This window comes from Malus sylvestris, chromosome 12 (assembly GCF_916048215.2).
Source record: "Malus sylvestris chromosome 12, drMalSylv7.2, whole genome shotgun sequence".
NCBI lineage: Eukaryota > Viridiplantae > Streptophyta > Magnoliopsida > Rosales > Rosaceae > Malus > Malus sylvestris.
This window is the reverse complement of record NC_062271.1, coordinates 23,959,041-23,978,814: the sequence shown is the minus strand read 5'-3', so window position 1 is coordinate 23,978,814 and position 19,774 is coordinate 23,959,041. Positions and strand designations below refer to the sequence as shown.

Genomic DNA, 19,774 nt, shown 5'->3' with positions numbered 1-19,774 from the left:
AGCTTATACATTCTGATTCACCATAAAATTATAATCTCCTCAAAAGGAAAAATATGGAAAAATATTTCATTTTTACTTTTGAGCATCACGTGAAATTCCGTTACTTACACCTTTTGTAGTGCTTGAATTTAGAGTGTTACTCATTCTAATACAATCCTCTGTACGAAACAACATATGTTATGAATTATTTATTGTATGTCTATGGCCCTAGCTTATTATGTTTGTAATTAATAACCGTAAAGTTATTAAACTGTCTATTTGCGAGTATCTTTCTAAATCTAAGTTTTGATACGGATAAAAATGTATAATCTGGACAGTTTGCTTTAGTCCAGATTCCCTAATTCTGCTGTGTTAGCTTGCTTAAAACTCAACATATAAATAGTAATCGTGTCAATTTGGTTAAAATCAATAAATCATATATATCAAGTTGTGTCAAGTTAACTCAAATGCGCACTTTATGAAAAATACTAACGTGGTAGTTTCCCATCATAGGCCTTTCTATCTATAGATTAAGCCATTACCAAGGAGCTAATTCGTTCAGAACTCAGTTGACTGATTCTATAGATAAGGCGGAGCGTCCTTGGCTCAGTATTATAGAACATAGGGCTTCGGCGCTACTACAATGCTTTGCTAACTCGAAGCGCCATGCTATGAGAATCTAGCTTCGGTAACCTACTCTAATGAAGCAACACTATCGTGTTAGTTCGCAAAAAATAAATTAAGAAGTGTAGCATGCATGACAAATATACGTATTAGTTTTGATCTCTTATTTTAGAAAATAAGTGGCATAAAAAGTCTGCAAGCTACAAAAAACAAAAAGAGAGGATTTTTGCTCATCATCATAAACTATGTTCTATTGTATGCTTACCATCATATTTACCACCGTTAGATGAGTTTGAATCTCGAGATTCATGTAGTAGATAGACAAAAATCTCAAAATTCAAACTCATTTATTGATGATAAATAAGGTGGTGAGCATTACCACCACTTGAGGGGGTGGGTTCGGTTTTATTTTCTTTCGGTTTGGTTTTGTTTGGTTCAGTTCTAGTACAATTTCAGTTTTTATTTTATTTTATAAAACTTGATTTTGATATATGAAATTTAGAAAAGAGGCTTGTATTGCTAGACTAATAATAAGAAAATGGGGAAAGTGGGGAAATAGGCAGGTAATTGTACATATACAAGATCATATAAACCAATCATATTCTATCAACGATCTCAATTGCAAAGAAAAATGATAACCGTATCCATTCAAAAAGCAAACAAATAGAGAAGCTCATCCAAGTTCTAAAGCATTCCAAAACTTTCATCTATAACCAATAAAATATCCTCCCCTAACTAAACCAAGTATGCTCTTTGAAAAAGCCCTAGGCTTAGTTTCAAACTTGGCAACAAAGTTTTACAAAAGAATCATCATGGGCATGCATTCATAAAGTGTAAAGGGATTGCGGTTCAGTTTGGTTTAGTTTCTGAAACTCCAAAACCAAAACCGAACCAATAAAATTTGGTTCGATTCGGTGTTCAATTCGATTTCGAGACTTGGGAGCAGCCTCTCCATAAATGGGGGTAAGGCTAGCCGACATTCACCTCTCCCAAACCCTGCGTAAAGCAGGAGCCTTGTGCACTGGGTACGACATTTTTCTGTTTTTTGCACTCAAACAAAAAACGAAACTTCCTGGAAGCCTACAATTATACTTGGCAGATATTAACCTCACAAAAGAAACATCGCAACTCTATTTAACTGTATTAACCTCAGCTACCTAGCCAGCCAGCCTGCTACGTATACATTCCTTGCCTTGTTTTTCTTCTACATTTTTGTGTGCATCACCATCGATCATGGCTTCAAACCAAGACCAGCCATGGCTGTTAGAAAATGGCACCCTCAAGGGTTTAACCAAGGAGACCGCCCGCACCAGCCGGACTGCGCACAACATGTCATCCTCTTCACTTCGGAAGAAATCCGACCGCACACTTGTCTCCAAAGTTCCGTGTGCCCTTCTCAGACAGTTTCTGGGGAATTTGCAAGAGGTTTTATTGGGGACTAAACTCTCTGTTTTGTTCCCAGCCATCCCTCTTGCCATTGCTGCTCAGTGTTTTGGCTTTGCAAGAGTGAGTTCCACTTTAGGGGTCTCAATATAACAGTGAAACAAAACATTTTTATTTAATTAATTTCAAAACGTCATTTTTTAAACTTGATTAAAATTAATTTCCCATGCATACAAATAGGAAGCATCTGGCTCGTTCTCTAGAAGGATTCATTCCTCCTTGGAGAGTTACATACAATTTTAAAATGCGTCTAACTTGCCACTTAGTACTACGGTCTAATATTATTTCTCTTCATTTAAAAGTAAGAGGTCTTAAATTCGATACTCACCAAAAGTGACATTAGTAATAGCCCATTGTCAGACTTAACCCACTTTCCCCACCCATTAGTGTAGATAAACTTTGATTTTAAGTTTAGGAAATGATTCCTTACAAGAATGAACCAAATAATTACGCATATATTGATTAATCCAGTATAAATATAAAATAAAATGATATGATACATCATATATCGTATATATCATTTGGTAAATAAATTCAATGAGTTTAAACTTGGTGCATGAATCTAATTATGAGTTCATATCATTTACATACTATGATCATAAAAAAAAAAAGTTTTAGACCGTAACTGTTCTGACTTCTTTATGTGGTTGTAACTCTTTTGATTTCTTTTCTATGACCGTAACCGTTCTGACTTGTTTGTGATTGTAACTGATCTTCTGATTTCTTTTCTATGACATTAACCGTTATGAATTCTTTTATGTGATTGTAACCGTTATGACTTCTTCTATCTAACCACTTAATTTATATGATACAGCCTTGGGTGTTTGCATTGAGCTTAATTGGACTCATGCCTCTAGCGGAACGAGTCAGCTTCTTGACAGAGTAAGTATACTGATCTTCTGCTTAATTAGTAGCGATTTTGACACTCCCAACTTATATTGTCGCACTCACACATAAGTATATTAAAATTCTGTAATGATTTTGAATGGGAGAAACTAAATGAAGAGTGCTAACTTTGCTACTATTTTTCATTCATACTATTTTATGTTAGTAGTAGTGTAATTTTTATTTGTCATTGACATTAACCACTAACATTTTGTTTTTGTTTCCCAAAAATGCAGACAAATTGCTTATTACACCGGTCCAACAGGTAATTCACTTCATTATTTTTAGTTGCCCTACCATATTGTTAATTATTAAGTACAAAAGGGCAAGATAAGCCACTCACTATGGTCTATTGGTATTCATGTTCACTTGTAAGTGAGAGGTCTTAGGTTTGAATCTCGTGGATAGTGAATTTGATATTAAATTAGGTTGTCTATTATGTGGCTTAGCCAAACTCCTCCTTATATATTGTTGTACTAAAAAAACAAGGAGGAGATAAAAGGAACTATATATCAATTTATCATAGTCCTAAAAAAAAGGTGTATGAAATTTTCATATGACGAAAATGATTGATTTATTTATTCTAATTTATTTATTTTTGGGTTTGCAGTGGGAGGGCTTCTAAATGCGACATGTGGCAATGCTACAGAGCTCATAATTGCAATATTTGCCCTAGCCCAACACAAAGTTGCAGTGGTGAAGTACTCTCTACTGGGTTCCATTCTCTCAAACCTTCTCTTAGTCCTCGGCACTTCTCTCTTTTGTGGTGGCATTGCCAACATCAAGAAAGAACAAAAATATGACAGGGTAAGCTGGCTCGACTTGAATTAAATTATTTCAATTAAATTGTATCAATGTCATGGCCGTTGTTTAGCGAAATTTATAAATGTTGGAAGTTCACGTATTAAATTGGATTACTGTCCACACTTTATAGAATTAACTTCGACCTATCTCCAATCCTATCGATCGAGTCCCAGCCACCAAACGGCCCTATAATATAAATACTTTTCTTGGACAAATAGATACCTCTGTCAATTTTTAACTTATCCTGGATAGTGTTTGGTTTCATTTCATGCTTATCTAAATATTTTGTTTGGTTGTTCATACAGAGGCAAGCTGATGTGAACTCCCTCATGCTGCTCCTGGCTCTGCTGTGCCACTTGCTGCCAATGCTGTTCACGTTTGCTGCTGCAGGGAGCTCTACTGTTATTGGAGTGGACCCCACACTCCATTTGTCCAGAGCCAGCAGCATTGTGATGCTCTCAGCTTACGCTGCATACATAGTCTTCCAACTGTGGACACACCGTGAATTATTTGAAGCTCAGGAGGTAAATAATTAATTAATTAAGTTAACAAGTTGTATTGCACCTTTCATGATCTCATAATCTAGTGTTCGACTAAAGAAATTGTGGGAAAATGTTCTTTTGCCAATTTGAACCACCAAATATCTCAGAATCTTTTCCCAATGTGTGGTTCAGATTCAGTCTTGCAGCATAAGTATGGCGAGAGAACACTGTTATGCAAGACTATTGAAACCGAAATTTTTTGGGACAATTTTGGCAGCATTGATTTGTGCTAATTACTAACTTAGCCATTTTGCTTATGGTGTTACTAATGACCAGGAATCGGACGATGATGTTGTTTCGGAAGAAACACCTGCGATAGGGTTATGGAGTGGAATTGTGTGGCTGGTTGCAATGACTGCAGTCATTGCCTTGTTGTCTGAGTATGTTGTGGGAACTATTGAGGTAAAAGTCAGACCACCTTGATTGAATTAGTAACCTTATGTTGTTTACTATGTTAATATAAAATTAATCACAACTTTTTTGAACAGGAAGCAGCAGATTCTTGGGGCTTGTCCGTCAGCTTCATCAGCATAATTTTGCTACCAATTGTTGGCAACGCAGCTGAACATGCAGGAGCAATCATATTTGCTTTCAAGAACAAGCTGGTGAGTGATCTTCAAAGAATCACAATTATTAAGTTTCCTATTGCATTTCTAAACATATGATTAATCTTTCCAGCACGTTTTTGTTGCCACTATTGACTTGAAAATCTAAGTTCTCAAGTACATTTTTTCGGGTAAACGCAGGATATAACTCTCGGAGTTGCTTTGGGGTCTGCAACTCAAATAGCCATGTTCGTTGTACGTATATATACACTAAAATATGTAATGCTAGTTTTTTATTTCAAATTTGATTGAAGTTTATAATTTCTAATGCCATTGAAATGAACTTTCAGGTTCCGTTGTGCGTGATCGTTGCTTGGATTATGGGAATAAACATGGATCTCAATTTCAGTGTCATTGAGACTGGCACTTTGGCTTTATCAATACTTGCTGTGGCCTTCACATTACAGGTAATTAATTGAGAATCTAAGATTGCTAAAATTTAACCTAATCAGCTTTCCTTTATTAGCAAGCAACCTTTTATCTCACTTTCTCCTTGATTTTATAGGATGGCACTTCCCACTACCTGAAGGGATTGGTTCTTCTGCTGTGCTACATTATCATTTCAGCCTGCTTTTTCGTAAACAAATCTCCTCTTCGTAAGTACTTAACAACCTAATTTGCTTGTTAATGTAACAATTAAAATTTTTCGTATCTAAAACATAAGTTTTTTTTTTTTTTTCCTTTTAGATCAATCGAACATCGTGAACCTGGGGCTTCAAACGTCCACTGGAGCAGTTCTTGGAGCTTAATAAGTTCATTACGGTAAAATTCAAATATTTAAATTCCAACTAGCAAGTTATAAAGTTAACTAATACATGAATTCATTCGCTTTAAACCAGGTTTTAGCGTTTTGGGGTCATTATTTCCCGATTGCAGCAAAAGATTGAGCCTTGATCAGCAAGTTTGGCTGGATGCAGCTTTGTTAAATTTCTTCAATTTTGGAATTGTGTTATAGAGCCTGTCTGAAAGCAAACAGTTTTCGTTTTGCTTGGGGATCCAAATATGGTAACAGTATGAATTGGTAGTACTGGTGAAGCTTGATGATCGATGACCGGCTACAAGCTATAATATGTATGTCATATGTATAGCTCCAAGTCGATATGATCAGATTGTTTTTATCATCTGGTCTTTCATTTCTTGTTCTGAATAGAGTTGTGGCATATGTCATAGAGGTTCAGTACTTTGCTTTGTAATCCAATAAAAGAACTAATGAATTCAAAATTGGGGTGGGTTTTGCAATTTGTAAGTTCTCTTTTACTCTGAGACCAGACTTGTTTTGAGCACTTTAATTTCTTTTTAGTACATAACAACATCTAAGATACAACCCGACTTGTATATATGTTGCCAAAATGGACCAAAACAACGCATGCTTTAGATTTTGAAAGTGATTGAAATGAGAGGCCAAGATGACTGGCTTTTAGCATACTATAATGGGAGTTCATACAAAGATTTCCAAAAAAGTTAGAAGATGGCTTATTAGAGTTTCTCCAAGAGATGCGGTAAAACAACCAAAATTTTATTTTAAAGAGCCAATTTAAATAAATGAAAAAACCCACATCCGTAAGAGGCTCTATAAAGAGTCTCTATTATAACAAACTAAACCGTCACTCTTTAATTTACAGAGAAATTATTCATCAAAATATTAAAAAAATAAATAAAACTCAATGGTGGACCGTTGCTAGAGAAATCAAATTTGCAAACCAAATTATGTGTCACCAATAGGAAATAAGCATGTTAATCGACACTTAAATAATAATTCAATCATTAACATCCACATTATTTGGTTTAAAAATTTGACCTCCCTAGCATTACCCTTTAAAAAATGGGTGGCTTGAGTTTGATAAATATCAAAGTTTGTTAAAATAGTGTTGTTGGAGATGAAAAATTAAACACAATAACTAAAATAATTTTTTGACACTGATGACTTGTTAGTATGACAAAAATTTAGGGTTTGTTTGGTATCCTATTTAAATTTTTTTATAATTTCTCAAAACATTTCTTAAGAATTTTTCTTGAAAACTATTTTCTTTAAGACTCAAAAACTTGTTTGGTTTGTGATTTAAATATTCTAAATCTTACAACTTAAACTGGACAAAGAGATCCAAAAAGAAGGGGTATGAGAGAGAAAGAGGATAGAGGAGGAAAGAAAGTAATAGATAATTGGAGGAAAGAGAAAAAAGTGAGATGATCGGAGGAGATAGAGAGGAAGAGGAGCGAGAAAAAGAACCAAGAAAATGAATAGAGCGGATTGAAGGAGAGACAAAAAAGGTAAAAAAAAAGAAAGAGAAGAGTGAGAGAGAGAATAAAAGAGAGATAGATTTGGAGTGAGGGGAGATGGAAGAGAAAAGAAATGAGTGAGTAAGTTTAAAAACTCTAAAAACTTACTTTTTTTTGTTTTTAGAGAATAGGCTATATTTTTTAGTTAGTCTTGAATTCAGTTTTTGAAAATAGTCCTACCAAACAAGTTTTTAAGACCTAAAGCTTGAAAATTGTTTTTGAGTTAAAAAGTTAGATTCAAATAGAGTAACAAACAGACTCTTAGATGCTCTTAAAATCTCATGGTGGTGTCCAATCCTATAAAATGCCCTACTAGCCAGTCTAACCCTTGTGGTTTTGACGACAGATGATGATCATTGGGCCAAGATCAGGTCAGCTCATTTTGCCTCAGAAATATTGGGCCGGCCTAACTCCTTTTCTATTTCAAGCTACGGGTTCTTGCTTTCAGCCGAGAGTAGACCCATTTTGCTCGTTTGATGTGTCATGGTTTGGAAATAAACGTAGAAACTTGAGTGCAACCGAGTGCGTACCATTTATACATATTTTTCGCCTCATGTGACGCATTTGTGAGGTGAGAAATAAGCATAATCACTCGGTTTTACTTAAGTTTTGGTTCACAAGTTTACTCGCAACCTTCAAGAAACTCCTTTTCTCAAATTTTTATTTATATTTTTTTTCGCTCGTACTCTTTCGTTTTAATGTCTCTCACTATTATTTGGTGAGACAAAAATTGTAAGTTAGTTGGACCATGGGTGGGTTGGGTCAACTGATCCGCTTTTGGCGTGCATCGATCAGCTCATCCCTTCTACTGATGATACACTCCCAACAGCAGCGGAGCTACGCTAGGAGTAATGTATGCTCACGATCCCAATAACCCAATGCTCCTTGTATTTTGTTGTCTTGACCTCGTAATCAGTTCAAAGAAGACCAAATTTGGTGGCGTAGGTGGAGTGGTCCTAGATATTTTGTATACCATCCAATTGGAATTTGGCTTCATCAATTGGATTGGAGATACTAATTTTACTTCCTAATTCATGTGGGTTGGTCTTTGTTTGACCAGTTAGTGCACTACATATGTTCATCTTTTGCTTGCGAATTAGAATATTACATAATTCACTTAATTACGTCTCTCATTAATTGTTTCAGCAACTATCTTCTTATTAAGTCTTGAATATGATCACAATTTACATTATCATACCTAGTATCCATTATGGAGTTTTAGTTTTCTTTTCAATGGATTGAATGGATCTAATAATTCAGCATTTGTAACGTAGGATAGGATATACAATTTGAGCCTTGTGACATTCATCTAAGACTCAAGGCACCCGATCACATATATTTTGTAATTCATTTAATACAACGATATATTTATACTAAATGGTGAGAGAATGAATTGGTTTGTGAACTCATTATTCACAAGATTCGAAGCTAAGAACTTTTACTTACAAGTGAAAATGAATAACACTAAACAATAGAAATTTTGGCTCCACCACTGGCTCTCAACCTTAATTGTTCGAGTCATGCCTCTAATGCTGTGACTTGGAAAATTTTAAAGGAAAACTAATAAAAAAAGGTTTGAAAGTTTTGAGTTTTAACGATAATGACGAAATAAATGGTAAAGTGAATAGTACCATGATTGACTTTTTTGTATAAAAATATGATTTTTCGTTAAAGTGAACAGTATCAAAAACTTTTTGTTAAAATTCCCAAATTTTAATTGTCCAATCTAACTTTCTATATTGATTGTCCGCCACGATACGAATATTGCCCACGATACCTTTTTACTATAATATTGTCGTGCACCATTTTAGATTAAACAAGTTCAATAAAAGACAAGTTACCGATAGTGACGTTAGTTATATAAAGAATTAATACAAAGCCACTAATCCTCATGCTACATAGTAAATTGAATAATTAAGAATATTTTTTTATACGAGATGATATTCTAATTTATAAGATAAGTCATGGAATGTATAGGATAAACCATGGAATGTATACGAGTCATGTACACCGTCTCTATTGACTTAATTCACAATGAAATTCTACTCTAAAGACCGGTTAAGCCAATGAGCGTAGTGCTATAGTATAAAGAATAACGCTATTCACACACATAATTATACTTACTACAAATCCTTATTAATTTTTTACCATTAATCTTCTTCAATTCATTCGATATGATAACCGAAAATTAAAAAATGTGTGTGAGAAGTAAAAATGACTGTGTGAATAACACTACTCCAATATAAATCAAACACCTTACGACCCCCTCACCAAAGATCGGGGCTCCCGACCTCCTTTCCCTTTCACCGTAGAAACCCACATAACTGTTGGAAAAAAAAAAGGGCCTAAGCCACACAATATGCTAATCATTACTAACCATTAACTTTACACATATATTATACGTTATCGTTATTCATATGAGTCGATCTTGAGATCACTCATTAAAGTATAAATAAATTAATAACTCTATTCCGGTACCATTAAAATAAGTCTCACCTTTTATGAAATGGATTTATCATGACCATAACATTTCAATCGAATAATACATTATTATGTGAAAAACACGTCACGTGACAAGAAAATAAGTCATTCCTGTATATAAAGCCCGATTATTTATAAAATTAACCAAATGAAACATGGGGTCCAAACTCCATAATCTTTCCAGACCCAGAAGGTATGGGTAACGGTGGCTGTCGACATGGGGCCCAAAGGTCGCCTCTTTTCAGAACATATGTATGGCGATTGGTGAGTACGCGCATTTCTTACCAAATTAGCAAATAATACGCGCCTGTCTCTACAGATTTGAGAGTCGGAACAAAGTGCGCCTTCCCGTGCACTCTGGTCTCCTCTCTCTCTGCAACTGCCTCCCTCGCCTTATCCCTTCACTCTTCCACCTCCCTTGTTCAAAATTCCCACGCCATGGCCGGAGATTCCAGAGCCATTGTATCATGGCGGAGCATCCCGAGCCTCAACGCCTCCCGCTGCGCCGTCACCGACGCCGCGGACCACCACGAGCCGCTGTGGAAGACCGCGCAGCTCAGCTTCAGCAGCGGCCGTGGAATTCGGTGCAATTTCGCCTGCGTTTCGGTGGCGGAAAGGGGAGAACAAAGGAACGAGTTTTTGCCGACCTCGGCTCAGCTGTTGAAGCATCCTTTGGCTATTCTCGCATGCGTGCCCAAAGACGTTGCGCTATTTGCTGCCGGAGCCGTCGCTGGAGCCGCCGCTAAGAGCGTCACGGCTCCGCTTGACCGCATCAAGATTCTTATGCAGGTGCTCGTTAACTCTCTCTCTCTCTCTATCTACCTTTGATTTTTGTCACATTTCTCACAATTTTATGCTCCGATATGCTTACAGCGTCGTATGGAAGAGATTGTGCTGCCTTTTGCCTTTCCCTTTTGTGTTATGGTTTCGGTGAAAATACGAAGAAAATGTTCAAAATTTGTTGCTTCCGGGGAATTTAGAAGGCATTCATTGCAAAATTCAGAAGTTTTATTTGCATTTGTGAATTTGGGAAGTAGCTGATTTGAGAAAATAGCATAGAAAAGAGAACATTAGGTTAGACATCTTGTAAATTTATGAACAACGTTACTTTGGAAATATCAAAAGTAACTCTCGGTGGTTGTTTTTGCTACAGGGCAATGCTTTCGATCTAAATCAAGTAGTAGTTCAATTGGAACTGTATAGTAATAGTACTCTAAAATATGTTGACATCTTTGCAGACTCATGGGGTGCGAGTTGGGCAACAAAGCGCTAAGAAGGCGATCAGTTTTCTCGAGGTATGTTATGGTTCGTCCGGACCATCCTCTGGCTCTGCCCGGTTTTTTAACATCATAAATTATTTGCATTTGTCTTACAGTCATGCACTCTATCGCCTGCTCATTAGTTTCTCGTATTGTGGTTTTGTGGCTTGCATATTTAATGAAGATTTAAGATCTTTTCACAGAGTTGCATAATTTATGGCTTTTCAAAATTTATTATTTTTTATTATTTAATATATCTTTTAGAAGCATTTGACTTTGTCCTGGATGATCACCTCCTCATGTTTAATCTTGGTGCATGCCCTACAGGCCATAACAATGATAGGGAAGGAAGAAGGGATTAAAGGGTACTGGAAAGGCAACCTTCCTCAGGTTTTCTGCTGGTTAAATTTATCATTTGGTTACAAATTACTTTCCCATGCAATATAGAAGGGGGTTTGCTTGAGTTGCATTTAATTTTGAAAATTCTTTAATTGTTTAGGTGATACGGATTATCCCTTATAGTGCTGTTCAGCTTTTTGCTTATGAAGCTTATAAGGTAATTTTGAAACCCTCTTCAAGAAAATCTTTGTGCAGCATTCCATGTATTCAGAACTAAAGCTCCTAAGTTTTTTTATTTGAATTTGAAGAAACTCTTTAGGGGCAAAGATGGTGAGCTATCGCTTCTGGGAAGACTTGCAGCGGGTGCTTGTGCGGGCATGACATCCACTTTTGTGAGTAATGCATTTATGGTCATTTGTGGTATTGTAACATTTCTAGTTGATGAGCCTTTTCCTGTTAATCGTAAACCTGTTTGTCAGTGTAGTACTCCATGGAACATGTAAAACCTTGTATTTTACTTAACTCTATGGATAGTTAACATTGTTGGTTTTTTGTTTTTTATCTAGCTTATTTTCATTCTACCTGTTGTGTAGAACAATTCACAAATCTACTATTTTCCATCTGTAGGTAACATACCCATTGGATGTCCTGAGGTTGCGCTTAGCAGTTGAACCAGGGTATCGAACTATGTCTGAGGTATGACTGACCTGATAGTGTTATTTTTAATAAGATGCCCTTATGTTCATGAAAGATGAATTTTGAAGTGTTGTTTCCAGATTGCCTTAAACATGCTAAAAGAGGAAGGAGTTGCATCCTTCTACTATGGTCTTGGACCTTCTCTTATTGGAATTGCTCCATATATTGCTGTGAACTTTTGCATTTTTGACTTGTTAGTTCACTCCTACCTCTTTCTTTATTACACTGAAGGAGAATACAAATTATTGTATTCTATGTTAGTTATAGACTCAAAGTTTTTCGGATGACAGGGTGAAGAAGTCTTTACCGGAGGATTTTCAAAAGAAAGCTGAAGCATCTCTATTAACGGGTTTGGTGGCAGCTTCCCTTGCCACACTCACTTGTTATCCTTTGGATACCGTCAGAAGGCAGATGCAAATGAAGGGCACACCTTACAAGACAGTTTTGGATGCCATTCCAGGTAACATGAGACATGAGATAGTAACAAGTCTGAATGTAGTGGAGTCTTATAGAATTATAACATGAGACATGTTGTTACAGTTGCAGATGTCTTAAGTTTTTCTCACTATTATGTATTGTATATTTACTTGGTTCGTCTATGATACTATGATTAAATGGGGCACATTCTTGGGGACCAGGAATTCAACTCTCCAACATTCTTGATTTGGTTCAATGTAGTATACTAATATGGGTAAAAATACTTATATGTTCAATATCTCTTCATGAGTTATGCTTACAATGGTGGGCAAAAGATAATGAATTTGGTATACATGGATCATACTTTGCATTGGAGTATTAGTTCTGAGAATATTCGTTGCGTGATAGTGTAGGATTTAAATGTTTCTTTGAACTGAAGAACATGGACCGTGTGTGCATGATATTGTTTCATCTTTGTGTGTGAGCTGGACTCAACTTTGGATTGTGACGAGTTATATCTTTGGGTTCATAGTCAAAGTCATTTATCTGAGTTGATGTTGCTTATGCAGGTATTGTGGAGCGTGATGGACTTGTAGGTTTATATAGGGGTTTCTTGCCTAATGCTTTGAAAACTTTACCGAACAGCAGGTTCCATGAACATCCCTGTCTATTCATTCCCTATCACATTATGTTAAAATATAAGCCGAAAGATCTCATTCCTAAGTGCAATTTTGGTTAACTAATGAAATCTCTCTTTCAACTGCAGCATTAGGCTCACAACTTACGACATGGTCAAGCGTCTCATTGCGACCAGTGAAAAGGAGTTTCAGAGAATTGTGGAGGAAAATCGCAGTAAACACCATTAAAAGGCTGTTGGGTGAACAGTCCAACATTTTGTGCGACTGTATTGTATTTGGTTCAGAGAACTACACCGAATTTTCTTCCCGGCATTATGTGGAACTTGTATTAGTGAGGACTGAGCTGCCCGGTCAATGCTTTGTCCCGAAGGTTCTATATATTTTTGTAGAACAATCATTAGTTCTAGCTAGGTTGCCTATTAGTTCTAGGTAGAAAACCCTTGGATTTTGTAGTAATTCATCGACCCGGCCTTTCTTTGTTGTAACGTTATCCTTCCAGCTAATGGAAGCTGTTCTGATTATAATTTCCATGTAGTAACATTCTTTCTTGAGTCAATTCTGTAGGAATCGAACATGCGATGTTATAACACGTGAATTAGCAACACGTGTCTGTGCACTTGCTACATCAATTCTTTTAACTGCTGTAAAATGTGGCCGTGCAAAGCATCATTGGGAGTAAAAATCCATAGTAAAATGTATGTATTTGATAAGAGAGATTTTCCTACACCCCTCATATGGAGGATTAAGATGAAGTGAGGAGTGAAGACGTCGATGTTGCGATGTTCCAAATCAATCATATCTTACGACACTAAATGGGGAGTTAAAACATTTGGCGATGCATGACAAGTTTGAAATGTCACGGTGGGATAATGAAGTTGTAGGCAACTCCTCCCTAGAAAAATGAAATAAGAAACTACAAGTTCGGTTATTAAATTTAATCTGTATCATCAACATGATTCCATGAAACTTGATAATACATTGTGAATTCAAAGTTAAACTAATTAAGTACTAGTGATTAACTTGCACTACATATTTAAACTGCTTAATTATAGCCAGTTAATTAACTCTGGCCTCTCTCTTTCTTCCAGAAAACTTAAGAAAAAAAAGAAAACAGATCAATCGCCACCACGTTCCGCGAGCGTACTGGCCGGGTCATCATGGAGCCGCACCAATATTCCGACCACCAGACGGGGCAGACCCTTCATTCTTGCCAGACTTGTCGATTAACTTGTCCCTGTGCAAGTGTGCATTAAAAAACAATGAGAGCGAGATAGGGAGAGAGAGAGAGAGAGACTGAGAAAGATGTACTTACTTGACATACAAGGCACAGGCTAATGTCATGGCAGTGTCTCGCACACCCAGCAGAACCATCTTTCCGGTGATGCACCAGCCGCTCGGCGCACTCATTGAGGAGAAAGGAAACAATGGAGGAGGGAGGGGGAGAGAGAGATTGAATGATGAGTATGTGAGTAGTATGTGCTTGAGATTTGAGTGGTGGGTTTGTAAATAAATAGTGACTGTTTAACTTTCTACCCAAGCTTATTACTCGGGGGTGAAGTCAACAGAGTTTATTTCTCATCAAGAAATACAAGAAAAAAGGAGTGTGGGCAACAAACAAACCAGCAATTTTGTAGCTGTTTTTTAATTATACTCATATATATATGTATGTATATATACATGTGTGTGTGTATGTATGTGTGTGTGTATATATATATTATATATAAAAAAAAAAAAATATATATATATATATATATAATGGATAAATTAGGTCCAATCGGGTAATTATCGCATTAGGTGATAATTAACTAAAAAAAATTAATTTTCTAGCAAATTATTTGATTCATATCATAATCGAATGGATAATGATAGGAAAACCAAATTTTCGAACCAAATAATGTGTCCCTAACAGAAAAGATATACGTTAACCAACACTTAATAATAATCAAACCATAGAATTATTAGTGCATGTTTCCTTTTACAATGCAACTATTAGGGTTGGAAGCCATATTTGTAAAAAAAAATGAAGCACAATGTAAAGAAGGGTTTTAAATGGGAACACCAAGTGAGCCTGGCTCGAGGCCCATTTTGTTCCATGCGTCATGACCACCACTGGGATGGGCAAAATATCCATAAGTTTGGGTAACCGCGGTTACCCGTCCATTTAAAGTTCACGGTTATGGTTATGGGTAACCGTTTAGACAAACAAATGGTTATGGGTATAACCGTTTATCTGTGAAATTTAAATGGACGGTTATGGGTATTATCCGCGGTTATAACGGGTATCCATTTACCCATTTAATTTAATATATGTAAAATTTCATATAAATTATGTATATGTTCAAAATTTTACTACTTTAGCCTAATTTTAATTTTTACTATTGTACCAGATTCAAACTCTACTCCTCGTGTTGAAGATTCCTCATTTGGTGATAATATTGATGTGAATGTGGTAAAAGCTAATCTTTATTTTTGTTTTTTTATGCATATAGATGTGTGAAAAATCATGGAAAGTAAACTTTCTGTTTATGCATATTGATGAATGGTGATACTAACTCAATTGATTTGGTACTCCGCTTTTGTTTGATTTTTTTTTCTGTTTTTTTTTTTAAGATAACTAAGTGTACAATGTAAACTTTATGTGATCACTTACCTCTGTTGGATTCATGCTAATTGGTGTCAGGGTTCCTATATGGGATACTAATTCAATTTATACATTTCTTTTGTAGGCTTCTTTTGGTGACAACGAGTCGATGAGACTTTGTGATTGAACGTGCTAAAACATTAGTGTTCGAAAGTGTTTAGTTTCGGAATATTTTGGAGCTTTGAATAATCTAGTATTCAAGATAATGACTACATTTTGTTTATAGAAGCTTTACTTTGTAATCGTATGGATTGTAATTAAAGCCTTGCTTGGGTGTAGCAGAAAAATATCGTTCATAAACTATTATTTCAATTATTGGAATTGTATGAGGACTTAAATGATTAAAAGAGAGAAATGCATGCTAAAATGTACCTATAACGGTGTTTAATTGTCAGAAAACAAAAATTATGACAAATTTTTCTTTTGTAATCTTCAAGTTGTTAAAAAGATGTAGACGAGTGAAAAAAGGGGTAAATAGGTAAAAAAAGAAGATAAACGGGTTCAAAAACAGGTAAATGGTTATGGTTAAATGGGTACACCGTTATGAGTATGGTTAACCGTTTATAAACGGTTATGGTTAAATGAGTACACGGTAATGAGTATGGTTAACCGTTTATAAATGGTTATGGGTATGGGTATAACCGTTTATGCAATTACCCAATGGGTAAACGGTTATACGGGTATGAACATAAACGGTTATGAGTAAATAACCGCAGTTACCCGCCCACCATAACCGTTGCCCATACCTAACCACCACCTCTGTCTTCGTACACCCCGCCTCATAGTTGGGCCAACAATATTGAAGGAACAACAAGTACATCGTCACAATGATAACATCAAAATAGGAATTTCTTCCGTTTAAAATTTTCTACTTTCTAATTTCTCCTATTTAACGGACGATTAAGTCACGTCAATATGATGTTGACGAGATAAAAAAGAAAAAAGAGCCAAGTTAATTGGTTGATCCTAGAAGCAAATGGTAGCTTCTCAATCTAGACGATTGCACTTTAGATGCAATCTCTGTTGCCTTATCATTTTCATCCAACCAATCATTAAGGCCATCTCCAACCGAAAGGTTCAGAGGGCCAGAGGGCCGAAAATAATCCGAAAATCGTCTCCAACCGAGGACTAGGCCAAAGGGTTCGTTGGCCCCACTAGATAAAAAAATGGCCAAAGGGCCAACCTGCTGGCCCAACTCAGCCAGCCAGCCTAGGGTCAGGCCAGAATTTTCATTATTCTTGTCGGTTATATTTGACATGAATGGTAGGCCAAAATTTCAAATACAACGGCTACCTGACATCAGTTACTTATCGTTGGATTCAATATTTTTTTTTTTGGCCAAATTTTTTTTTATGAATTTAATTTGTAGTTTTTAAATTTAATTTTTAGTTTTTAAATTTAAGTTGTAGTTTTTAAATATAAGTTGTAGTTTTAAAATTTAAGTTGTTGTAGTTTTTAAATTTAAATAATAAATTATGTTTGATTCTATGGCCCTTTGGCCCTAGGTTGGAGACAGTTTTTTGTGACAATGCTAAAACGAGCCATATGGCCCTCGGTTGGAAATGGAGGCAAATATGGTCATGTACTATTCATTAAAATATTAATATCTTGGACGGCCAAATGGCTAAAACAAGCCATCTAGCCAGCCTTCGGTTGAAGATGGTCTAAGTATCCAATCCTTTACTGATTACATTTCCTTCCGTTGTCAAATTCTTTTCTTGAAAACTCGGCGGAAATTTATTGCTACGAGAAATAAAAAGTTAGACCTAGTCATGGAGAAATTCTTTAGTGTAATCGGAACACGAGGTAGTACACCACATGTTATTATGCAAATAGTGAAATATGTGTGTTAAAAAGTTAATAATTTAAAAAATAAAATTTTCCACCACTTATATAAAAACGTATATTCTGTGTTCTGATCACGATAAAAAATTTCTCTAGTCAATGAAGACAAAAAATTTACTCCTCATATTACAAGAAACGAGGACAGAACAAAAACTTGCCTAGTGAAACTTGAAGAAAATGAATACAAGAAAAGAAGAAGTTACTGCAACCAAGCAACAATGTACAAACCATATCCCAAAAGATTACATCAGAACGAAAAAAAAAGGAAGTCCAACTCCTTTACGATGCCTAAATCAGGTACCAAGTATCACCACATAAAACTATTATTTTTTGCACCAACTCTTTTATATGATGCCTCTCGAAAATCATTTACCAGCTCTTCTATATGATGCCTCGAAAATGCAAATTACTAATTATTTTTTGAAACTGTTATTAACATTCCAAAATCTCATTCTACACTCCTCATAAGTGTTTTTTTTCTTTCTAATTATAGAAAGTTTGGATTGCCAAATGTGATTTTTGGTGTTAATAACAATTCCCTTATTTTTAACACAAGTTTTTTTGGGAATATTTTTAGTCACCACCATATTTATCATGATTAAATAAGTTTAAATTTCGATATATGTATAGTGGATAGACATAAATCTAAAAAATGCACTCATTTTGTTGTCATCAACTTTTGCTATGATCATTTTATACCATTTGTCTTTGTAAGTTGATGAACATTACCAATTATAAATATTAAACTAAACATGGTAAATACCAATATTAAACTAAATATGGTAAATACCAAAAATATATATGACAATATTTGGGAATTTCTTATATATTCATTAATCTCCAAAGTGGAGTATATATAGGAGTTACAATTGGTATTACATATGTACTTCACCAATGTGAGACAATAAACTACTATTTACACTTTAAGTAATATATAACTCGCAACACTCTCCCTCAAGTTGGTGCAAAGATGTCACGCATGCCCAACTTGTCAAGCGAGTTGGAAAACACACTATTAGACATAGCCTTAGTAAGAACATCAGCAAGTTGATCTTCAGATCCCATAAACGGAAAGATAATAATTCCAGCATCCAATTTTTCCTTAATGAAATGTCGATTAATCTCTACATGTTTTGTTCGATCATGTTGCACTGGATTATGAGCAATCTCAATAGCAGCCTTGTTATCACAATGAAGTTTCACAGCACCTTTGGGTTTAAACCCAAGATCTCTCAACAATTTTTTCAACCACAACAACTCACATACACCATGAGACATACCACGAAACTCAGCTTCTACACTTGACCTAGCCACCACTTTTGTTTATTGCTTCTCTAAGTAACTAAATTACCACCCACAAACGTAAAGTATCCAGATGTAGATCACCGATCAGTAATAGAATCTGACCAATCTGCATCTGTATACCCTTCGACATTCAAATGACCATTCTTGAAGAAAACCAAGCCTCTACCAAGAGTCATCTTCAAGTACCTCAAAATATGGGTTACTGCATCTATCTGAGCTTCACTAGGTGAGTGTACAAACTGACTTACCACACTAACTGCATAAGCAATGTCAGAGCGAGTGTGAGACAAATAAATTAATCTCCCCACAAGCCTCTGATACCGTTTCAGTAGGAACTTGAGCTGGAAATAAGCCAGACGATGATTCTGCTCAATCGGAGTATCAACAGGTTTGCAATCTAACATACCTATTTCAGCTAACAAATCAAGAATATACTTCCGTTGAGACAGAAAAAATACCATGCTTGGATTGTGCAACCTCGATTCCAAGAAAATACTTCAATTCACCAAATTCTTTCATCTCAAATTCAGTAGCTAGGTACTTTTGAAGGCGTTGTATCTCCTTCTGATCATCACCAGTTACTATCATGTCATCAACATAAATAATCAATCTAGTTAGCTTACCATTTTGTCGCTTTAGAAACAAAGTATGATCTGAATGATTCTGGATATACCCAAACTTCTTCACTGAACTTGTAAACCTCCAAAACCACACTCTAGGAGATTGTTTCAAACCATACAAGGCCTTTCGTAACCTGCATACAACACCTTTTCCAGGAGATGTTCCAATACCAGGTGGGAAATCCATATAAACTTCCTCCTTAAGATCACCATGAAGGAAAGCATTCTTAACATCAAACTGCAACAAATGCCAATCATGGTTTGCTACTAAGGACAAAAGAACACACACAGTATTAAGTTTGGCAACATGAGCAAAAGTCACCTGATAATTCACCCCATAGGTTTGAGTATAACCCTTAGTAACTAATCTGGCT

General features: G+C 35.7%; 2 protein-coding genes and 1 long non-coding RNA gene across 3 annotated transcripts; 2 read left to right on the top strand and 1 right to left on the bottom strand.

Moving 5' to 3' along the window:
* Positions 1 to 1,735: 1,735 nt before the first annotated feature.
* On the top strand, positions 1,736 to 6,121 carry LOC126594418 (vacuolar cation/proton exchanger 3-like). Its single transcript, XM_050260725.1, has 12 exons — positions 1,736 to 2,109; positions 2,861 to 2,928; positions 3,168 to 3,196; positions 3,542 to 3,738; positions 4,041 to 4,259; positions 4,554 to 4,679; positions 4,766 to 4,882; positions 5,024 to 5,077; positions 5,173 to 5,289; positions 5,388 to 5,478; positions 5,570 to 5,644; positions 5,722 to 6,121. Exons 1-11 carry the CDS (start codon positions 1,837 to 1,839, stop codon positions 5,629 to 5,631), a joined length of 1,353 nt encoding a protein of 450 aa, XP_050116682.1. The 5' UTR covers positions 1,736 to 1,836; the 3' UTR covers positions 5,632 to 5,644; positions 5,722 to 6,121.
* Positions 6,122 to 9,925: 3,804 nt separating this feature from the next.
* On the top strand, positions 9,926 to 13,561 carry LOC126594294 (probable envelope ADP,ATP carrier protein, chloroplastic). Its single transcript, XM_050260539.1, has 10 exons — positions 9,926 to 10,429; positions 10,879 to 10,935; positions 11,227 to 11,289; positions 11,399 to 11,455; positions 11,547 to 11,630; positions 11,866 to 11,934; positions 12,015 to 12,127; positions 12,225 to 12,394; positions 12,921 to 12,999; positions 13,118 to 13,561. Exons 1-10 carry the CDS (start codon positions 10,079 to 10,081, stop codon positions 13,215 to 13,217), a joined length of 1,143 nt encoding a protein of 380 aa, XP_050116496.1. The 5' UTR covers positions 9,926 to 10,078; the 3' UTR covers positions 13,218 to 13,561.
* Positions 13,562 to 13,895: 334 nt separating this feature from the next.
* Positions 13,896 to 14,457, bottom strand: LOC126594295 (uncharacterized). Its single transcript, XR_007613202.1, has 2 exons — positions 14,302 to 14,457; positions 13,896 to 14,223 (listed from the first exon to the last, which is right to left on the bottom strand). It is a non-coding gene; the product is annotated as an uncharacterized LOC126594295 (long non-coding RNA).
* Positions 14,458 to 19,774: the final 5,317 nt, after the last annotated feature.

Bases quoted from the DNA above. Each gene is read 5' to 3' on its own strand.
- LOC126594418 (XM_050260725.1), top strand. From the start codon at position 1,837: ATGGCTTCAAACCAAGACCAGCCATGGCTGTTAGAAAATGGCACCCTC. The intron at 4,260-4,553 runs GTAAATAATTAA...ACTAATGACCAG, and splicing joins AATTATTTGAAGCTCAGGAG to GAATCGGACGATGATGTTGT. The intron at 5,290-5,387 runs GTAATTAATTGA...TTGATTTTATAG, and splicing joins CTGTGGCCTTCACATTACAG to GATGGCACTTCCCACTACCT.
- LOC126594294 (XM_050260539.1), top strand. From the start codon at position 10,079: ATGGCCGGAGATTCCAGAGCCATTGTATCATGGCGGAGCATCCCGAGC. The intron at 11,290-11,398 runs GTTTTCTGCTGG...TTAATTGTTTAG, and splicing joins GGAAAGGCAACCTTCCTCAG to GTGATACGGATTATCCCTTA. The intron at 11,456-11,546 runs GTAATTTTGAAA...TTGAATTTGAAG, and splicing joins TTGCTTATGAAGCTTATAAG to AAACTCTTTAGGGGCAAAGA.